Genomic DNA, 8,904 nt, shown 5'->3' on the forward strand with positions numbered 1-8,904 from the left:
AACTCGACAAAACCGAAAAATGAAGCTCTCGCTCTCTGGAACCAGATATTTCTATTTCTCATTTCCATTTTTCTGCCCCTCGCACACTGTCACTCACAGTCTCACTTCTCCCAACGCTGCAGAGACTTCTTTCTAAATTCTATCCACTCCAACTCTACCCACTACCACTCGGCCGCACCTCCCGTCCTGTTCTGTTTTTTATTTTATTATTTTCATATAATTTGTAATTTGTTTTAAATTAAATCCACACACCAAAAATCTAACCATAATTTCAACCATTATTTCCCAAACAGAGCCCAAACTGATCGCGAATAAACATACCTTACTATACAATAATAAAATTCACATTACATTGTTTTTCTTTATTAAAAAAAAAATGGCACAGCCAACCTCCGATCGCTTTAAATTTGCTGGTATGTAAATAAAATTCGCTAAAGAATTATATAGAATAATGGATGTCATCTGAGCTTTTTTAAAATTTTTTTTTTCTATTTTTAGTTTATTAAAAAAAAAATGGAACTGTATTTTTTTAATGAATATATGACGATCCCAGTGGTTGTGTTTCATAATGGAGTAAGGATCATTTATTCGTTGATTTTATATCGTGTTATTCATTTATTTATTTATTGGAAAGAAGCGTCGACCATTTCATTAGCTTTATCTACTTTTTAGTTAAAAATATGATGGAGCATTTGTGTGCATTTTGCGTGGCTTGCAATTCACAGTTTATGTTTTTTTTTTCTCCCGATAAAATGCGCAACTTTGAGAATTTTCGGTTCAAGTTTTTGTTAAAGATTTCGTGATACTCGTGTGATTTTGCTGATAATGGAAGACTGTGATCATTTGCTCATTTGTTCGTGCTTACATTTTCATTGATTTGTTTATTTTTATTCTTAATTAAATTATTTGTTAGGCTGGCCGATTGATCATATTTTATGAATTTTTAGACACTGCTGAAGCTTTGAACCTCTTGATGCTGGATACTGAGGAAAAGACTAATAATCCTAGCATGCTGAATGCTCAGGTAATTTCTAATTCTGTCGATCTATGAGTTCTTGAATTTAATTATTGGTTCCTTTTGGCTATTAATGTATATGTCTTTGACATTTTTCACAGGATCAGGTGATAATTGATCCTCGGAGGGATAATGTAGATCAGCCGGGGTCTTTAAATGCTGTTGGATACCATCACAGTGGTTGTTTGTCCAATGCCTATTTCTCTCAGGCACAATCAGTTTACAATGGAGGAGGTTAGTTCCTTTTATGTCTGTTGACGTTTAAGAGGTGTAATTGATGCACATTACTTGTGTACTTCGTAAGTATGTACTTGTATGGGTTTCCCTCAAAAGAAAAAAAAAAAAAAAAAACTCTTTTGCAAATTGTATATCTTATTGCAGTCAATTCAAAACATAAAGAGTGTAACTGTTTTATTTTGGCTGAGAGGATGGTGGACATTGTGCAGTTTGGTTGTCTATCAGTATGGAAGATATTATAATGAACAACTTACAATTTATTGTTGGCTCTATTTGAACCCCATAAAGGGTTCAGTTTTGAGTTAAGATATGCGTCCAAAAAAAAAAAAAGGGAAAAAGAAGTTCTCTAGTCTGCTGATTTATTTTTTGACATTTGTCATTCCAGTTATGATGATCAAGTCGTTGGAAAAGCTGCGTACAGACTTTTTGTTTTGCTCCTTCTAATGTTTGGAAGGGGTAGGCATAATTACATATGTCATTTAGGAATATGTTAAAAATCAAATTTTCTATTGGGATGTACTTCACTCTCCTCTTCTCAAATGTGGAGTATAGGTGTGGTGGTTGAAATATCTTGTAATAGGTTTTACTTGGTAAACTGCTGTGGCATTATGCTATTGAAAGAGCCTTTTGAGATGGGTTGCAGATTAAGGGTTAAAGTAAACTGTTAAACATGTTGGCGCGGACTGGAATTTCTGTATTAAACATGTTTTTATGTTGGTTGAGATAGATGATGACCTTTGATGATTGCGTTTCCTATTCTCTGTAGTATAGCTGAAGACAATAACGTGTCTTTGCAGATTACTTTTGTTATTCCAATTAGATGATTAATTATTTTGCCCAAAAAAAGGAGGATTAATTGAAATCCCAAATTGGTAAGAGCAATAAATGATCTGGAATAATCAATACTATTGATTCTTTTGATCTTTTGTAGAGATAAAGGCTGAGGGAGATGGATACAAATGTTTTCAGAATGATAACATATAACGAGTACAACACTTAAGGTCAAATAACTTTGTGTATACTTATGAGGAAAAATAGTTTTCCCTTGGTTATTCCCGCCTCTCAGAGAGCTTTTATTTTTATGTAGAGATTGCTACTCTTCAAAAGAGGCAAATTTATTGTTAGCAGGTATACCTTTGCAATGAAGATGTGGAAACTGTGTAAGTGGCATCATAATTATTAGTTTTGTGATTAGCTTATCGGTGGTGGATGGGTCATACCAACCAGTTCTGGACCTTGTGGTTTTGTTGGAAATTTGGGGAACTGGAGTTTTTGGAGACAAAACAAGGTTGATGACTTTGGAGGAATGAATAGGCATGCTTTTGGCAACATTCAAGATTATTAACACAGATAGAATCCACCTTTGTTAGATTCCTTATCTTTACTCCTTTTATTGTTTATCTTTATATATGTATCAAAAAAATGAAACAGAAGCTAACTACCATAGTTTATCATTTGTTTCTGCTTGAAATGGTGAAATTCACTGCATGGACATCATACTGTGATTATGTAGACTCCTTGGTTTTGACTCAGTACTCATGTTTTTTTTGCTTGTAGAATTATGCTATATTCTTTTAGTTAGTAATAGTTATGCTTTTGGTGGGGTTCAATGATAGAAGCAATTTATGGAAGTTCAATAATACATTTAAAGGAATTTAAGAATATGAAGTTTAGCCTGCTGATTAGAACTGTGTGGGCTGTGGTTGGTTTGGAGTTAGGCAGTTTCTTGGAGTAAGAATTTTTCTACATTTTGCTGCTTTGTCAAGCAGAATTTGTGTTCTTATATTGTTTATTTCCTATCTTGTTTGTCACTCAGGTTATGATAATGCAACTAGTAAGGGGGTTACATGCCTTCCATATGCTAATGCCGAAAGCCTGGAAAATGGTTCTCATGTGTGTAAATTACCTCACCTTTTGCTAGTGCTGTTGTATTTTCATCTCTTAGTGGGTGCTAGTAGATTTGTCCATTTACATATTTACTAATGCAGGGCATCCAGGATGAATCTCCATCTGTTGCTTTACATGGTTATGGATACAACCCTCAAATGCTGCATAGACCTTATATCACAACACAGCTGCCTTCTGTGAGGGGTCATGGCCATTTGTATCATGCACAACAGTTTTCAGCCTCTGATCCGTCTTGTTTCCAGCAACCCATTTCTCCAAAAAAACCATGCATTCTTTCGTCAACTTCAGTTTCTCAAGGAAAGTTGCCAGCACATATTGATCTGCAAGGTGATAGCAAAAGATTTGGTCTGAAGCCCAATTATGCACCTTCATTGGGATCTACCAGTAAGGGAGGTGACTTTCTTGGAAACTCTGATGGCCTTGATTTCTTCCATCAAGGTTCTGAGGGATGTGAAATTGGAGGATTATGGTCAAATTGGTCAAAACCATTGAATGGAAAGAGTTCCTTGCTTCAGTTGTCATCTGCAGCAGCTTCTCTTACTCCAATTAGGTCACTTGAATTTTCTCGGGATGATTTTGAAATGGTTAGAGTGCTTAACTATGCTTCTTTTGTTCACACATCTTTGAATCAATCTTTTTCTGGAAAGAGAGAAGGTGTGCAAGTTCAAATTTAAATCAGTTAAACTGTGTTTCAGGATCTTCTGCTGACAATAAACTCTTTGTATACACTGATCATTGTATTTTTCCGAAAGCTTACTTAAGCCAAGCAGCCCCACAACACCAACATCTCCACAGAGTAATCTAATAATGATATTGTATACCTGATTACAAACTGTATTTTATACCAGTGGTTAATCTACAGATGATGTGCTGCAGAAATGTAGAAGTCCATTGTCTTGAGTCAGAGTCATCTAATAACGACTCTTATACCTAGTAAGGCCATGGCTATGTTGGAGTTCACATACGGTGGAGCACGAATCTCAGCCACACATGCAAAGTGATAAATAGTAAAAAGCTCATTATAACTCATTATTTATTATTTATCACTTTGTGTGTGTGGCTGAAGTTTGTGCTCCACTGTAGGTGAACTCCAACATAGCCGAACCCACCTGATAAATGTGTTTGGCTTTAAACTCTTTCTTAATACTGTATTGGAGCATTATTCCTGATTCAATGGGAAGTGATGGAGATGCTAACAATGAAATCTTATGCAGGCTTCACAGTGGAGAGGATCATTTTTTGGGTTTGGATCTTGTACAGGCTCCAGATACAGGGGCTACTCTCATTGTCTAAGTGATCAAGGCTCTGAATATGGATGTGTCTCCACTTCTAGTATGGAGATGGATGGTCAGAACTGGCCATCGCTCACTGAAGCCAGACAAGGAGGAAGATGTAATAACTTCTCATGTAGTTGTACTGTCACTCTTGATACTCTAAGTGAGCGCAATAGAGGACCTAGGGCATTTAAGCCAAAAGTTAGGACAACAGCTTATGGATTTGCTGTTGATAATAGCAAGAATGGAACCCTTGATGATATTCTTAAAGGGTCTTACAACCAATTGGATTTTGTCACCAACTATAAAGTTGCAAAGTTCTTCATCATCAAATCTTATAGTGAAGATAATGTTCACAAAAGCATAAAGTATGGTCTCTGGGCAAGCACCCCGAATGGCAACAAAAAGTTGGATGCTGCTTATCGCGAAGCAAAGGAGAAACATGGGACATGCCCGATCTTTCTGTTGTTTTCGGTACTTTATCCAGTCTGATGATCCAAATGTTGAGTACATAGTTACATAGGAGTCGGTATAAGTTTAAACTAAAATCTCATTGAGTCTGCTAGGATTGTTAATTTGAGCAATTAGATGAGTCCTAACAAGAATGGCAATTGGGGCAGAGGAATGGATGTCATGTTGCATGTGTTTCTCAATAATATTTTCTAATTTGTCAGGGTTCATGTCGGTGCAGCTCCTGCAATTGTGGTTTGCAACTCTTGTAGTAGGTTGGCCAGGCTCAAACTTGCAGACATGTAACACAGTGCACTTGCACATATGTGTTTATGTAGATTATAAGAGCTTCTGATTGATAAATGCATTGTCCTTTACTGATTATTATCATAAGAAGGCAATTAGGTCAATGGGACATGGTCTATTTTTTTACATTACTGCTCTTATTGATAAATTGCATGTTCTCTTCCGTAGAAAAGAGTTAGCTTTTTTTTTTTTTTTGTTGATGATCAGTCATACTAGCATTTGCAAGGAAGTTCTCACTATTATGTCGCCTGCATTTCTTCTGTGATCAATCTCTTGTTTTACTTGTTTAATCATCCATGAGAAGCTTCATTTGAAAACTAAAAATGAGAGCTTTGAAGGTATGGGCTAATCTTTGGATGTTTACAATTGTGCACAGGTAAATGCTAGTGCCCAGTTTTGTGGGGTGGCAGAGATGGTAGGGCCAGTAGACTTTGACAAGAGTGTCGATTATTGGTTGCAGGATAAGTGGTCTGGACAATTCCCAGTCAAGTGGCACATAATTAAGGATGTCCCCAACAGTCAATTTCGACACATTATACTTGAAAAAAACGACAACAAGCCAGTTACAAATAGTAGAGATACTCAAGAGGTAAGAATTTATTGGGATTCATGATCTACTCTCAGTTGGCAAGTAATGATGGAAACTGATACTGTCCTGATTTGCATGTGCTCTTAACTTTGCACCACATTTGGTCTTAGTATTTATCTGCTGCTATATTTAATTGATTACGCGTGACAAGCTCAATCTGCTTCACTCTCAGTTTGTTTGTTGTTTTAAAGCATGCAAAGTAGAGACTTCCCTTTGGCTTTTAATATCTATACAATCTAAAGAATTTGACTGTAAATGCGTTGACCCATCATGAGTGAGCTAAGGTTATTGAATTATGGTTTCTGAATAGGTCCATCGTTTAATATTCTATTACTCACCTGAAATCGGTATCTTCATAATAAACTTGTCGCTTGTAAGTGGATTCTACTCCATGCAATTTTCTTAGAGGTGTGAGCCTGATGCATGAAGCTATTTGTCGATTTCCTACGTCAAAGAAATTTCCAGTTCAGTATAAGTAAAGCCTAGTTTAGTTTTGTTTTCCTTTTCCCTACATCAAAGATCTTTCCACTTAGTTATGAGTAAAACCTAGTATAGTTTTGTTTTCCTTTTTGGGATAAAATTTTCCATTAACATTGACTATTCTGCCTCAATTTTGCAGGTGGAATTGGAACAGGGTATTGAGATGTTGAACATATTTAAGAACTATGAAAGTTATTCATCCATTCTTGATGACTTTCACTTCTACGAGCAGCGACAGAAAGCAATGCAGGAAAGGAAGGCTGGACAGCAAGCAAACCGAGTGGCTCCCCCGTTAGCAGTAGGCGGGGAAAAACAGAATCAAGTTTCACTATCAAACGATTTCATAAAGACAATGTCCAAGAGCTTCGCTGAAGCTGTGTTGTTGACTGAGCATCAGAAAGAACATTCATCAGTGAGGAATGTTGTCTCCACCGCAGCTGTGGCTCACGGCGATTAAGCTGGAAAATTTTAAATCAAACTAAGCAGATAGGTAGGAAGTGAACCTGAATCTAGCTGCCATGATCCGTATATTCCTATTTTTCTTTGCTGGTTTATCTATCACCAATTCTATGGAAGATTCTGCTTAAGATGATAGCCTTAATACATAGGTTTGAATGGTGTTTACACAGATATCCATTTCGATGTTTCTTAATATTGATAAGAACTTGTTCAGATTAAAATCATAGGTTTATATATCATATTCATAGGTGTTTTATTTAGAGCAGTTAATTTCTTGCTGTGGTTAATCAAAGCCTCCATATCAAATGAACTGAGATATTAGTAATTTGCTCCGGAAATATCCGCACGGCTTTGCAAACTCAAGTGAAATGTTGTGACCTGAATAATTCGGCTTTCATGAAGGAATATGTGTGGGTGTTATCGATAATCTTTTCGTATCCGATGGTGTTCTAAAACTTCTTTATGTTGGTTATTAAAATTTGTGTTCAAAATTTTATTGGGGGCGCGATTAAACAATCTTTTAAGATGTCGAAAATTCTTCTTAAGGCTAAGCAAGCGACATGTCACGGGCTCGCTTGGCACTCAAGGGGGATACACTTAGAAGTGGGGGTTAACTTAGAAATTGGGCCACCAAGACAACTAACTAGCTGGGGTGCACTTAGCAAAACCCCCACCAAGGCCCAAAGTCAACCAAGGCCCAAGGGTCTAGAACTCTCTACATATTATCCATTCACTAGAACTTTCTAGGACTCACCACTTGGGTCCCTTAGTGTTTTGCCACTTGTAATAGAATTCTCTAGATTTAGGCATTCCACCCCCTATAAATATGGGTGAGCACTCATCATTCACACAACCACCAACACACCTAGCACACTAGCTCTCAAGCTCTCTTGTACAAACACTCTTGTAATTATTCAAAGTGTAATACAATCATCTTTGGCCATTCCACTCTTACTTCCCTTAACATTTTCTCCAAGTGTGTGTGCTTGGCTTGTTTAGGGAATAATCTAGGCTTACTTGGCGACTCACACGCTAAGGTCGCTCAAGTGCCGCACGGGAACTTGCTGCGCAAAACTATCACCCCGTGACAAGTGGTATCAGAGCTACGGTTTGCGCCCACACGCAAACTAGCTCATAGACGATGGCCAATCCTTCCAGCACATTGCAAGAGGGCGCACTCGGTGCGGAGGTACAGGAGCAAGCTCGTGGCCGCGAGGAGGGAGGACGCGGACAGCCAAAGTCCCGAGGTAAGTCCAAAGCCCCTTCTATGGATGCATTGGAACCTCGTGTTGCCATGCTTGAAACGTCAATGGCCGCTGTCCAAGACACCCTTGATACATTAGAGGAGCGAGTCGATGGCCTTGAGGGTGAATATGGCGAATTCACAGTAGCCACCAAAGCCCTCATGCAAGACCAAGCCGACTCTCTCCGAGGGGAGTTTCGAGCGTTCCATGACGAGCTGCTCAGTTTGCGTACCTTTGTGCAAAATGAGTTGCGTGCAGTCCATGCGGAGGTTGACGAGGTCCGCTCGGATTGGGCTTGGCACAAGCGCACACTCACGCCTAGCCCGGCTGCGGTTCTCGCAAGCTCGAGTGATACGCACCGCATAGACGTGCCCAAGCCTGATACTTATGATGGTGCACGCAACGCCATTGTGGTGGATAACTTCCTGTTTGGGCTAGAACAATATTTCGACGCGATGGGTGTCCGAGATGATGCGTCAAAGGTAGGCACCGCGCCTACATTCCTTCGAGGCTCCGCACAGCTATAGTGGCGGCGGAAACACGGTGAGATGGGCAAGGGCATTTGCACCATCAGCACATGGGCCGAATTTCAGCAGGAACTTCACAAGCATTTTGCCCCAAGCAATGCGGAGAAGGAAGCACGAGCGTGGTTACGTCGGCTCAAGCAAACGGGTAGCGTCCGCGATTACATCAATGACTTCACCACCCTTATGCTTGAGATTCCCGACATGTCCGATAAGGACTCTCTCTTCTACTTTCAAGACGGCCTTAAAGATTGGGCCAAGACGGAGCTTGATAGGCGTGGCGTGAAAACTCTCGACGACGCCATTGCCATTGCGGAATCACTCTCCGATTACTCCGCCCAGCCCAAAGACAAGAGACCTAGCCATGGCAAAGGTGGGGGAGAGGGCCGAAAGGACAAAGGCCGCAACCGCAAGGAAT

The 8,904-nt window shown here is 39.1% G+C and overlaps 1 protein-coding gene across 2 annotated transcripts; it reads left to right on the forward strand.

The window, feature by feature from the left end:
• LOC102610800 (YTH domain-containing protein ECT4) lies at nt 1-6,983 on the forward strand. Of its 2 annotated transcripts, none has more exons than XM_006484046.4 (8): nt 1-413; nt 948-1,024; nt 1,117-1,249; nt 3,069-3,145; nt 3,241-3,744; nt 4,375-4,908; nt 5,567-5,779; nt 6,399-6,983. In XM_006484046.4, exons 1-8 carry the CDS (start codon nt 377-379, stop codon nt 6,714-6,716), a joined length of 1,893 nt encoding a protein of 630 aa, XP_006484109.1. In that variant the 5' UTR covers nt 1-376; the 3' UTR covers nt 6,717-6,983. The 2 variants fall into 2 exon arrangements, with proteins under 2 accessions (XP_006484109.1, XP_024957001.1); XM_025101233.2 differs by lacking the exon at nt 1-413 and adding an exon at nt 560-853.
• The last annotated feature ends 1,921 nt before the right edge of the window (nt 6,984-8,904 follow it).

Source organism: Citrus sinensis, chromosome 4 (assembly GCF_022201045.2).
Source record: "Citrus sinensis cultivar Valencia sweet orange chromosome 4, DVS_A1.0, whole genome shotgun sequence".
Classification (NCBI taxonomy): domain Eukaryota; kingdom Viridiplantae; phylum Streptophyta; class Magnoliopsida; order Sapindales; family Rutaceae; genus Citrus; species Citrus sinensis.

What these genes read in the sequence shown, in the direction of transcription:
- LOC102610800 (XM_006484046.4), top strand. Translation starts at nt 377, where the DNA reads ATGGCACAGCCAACCTCCGATCGCTTTAAATTTGCTG. An exon ending in GCCTGGAAAATGGTTCTCAT is followed by an intron (nt 3,146 to 3,240) that starts GTGTGTAAATTA and finishes TTACTAATGCAG; the next exon opens with GGCATCCAGGATGAATCTCC. An exon ending in ATAGTAGAGATACTCAAGAG is followed by an intron (nt 5,780 to 6,398) that starts GTAAGAATTTAT and finishes TCAATTTTGCAG; the next exon opens with GTGGAATTGGAACAGGGTAT.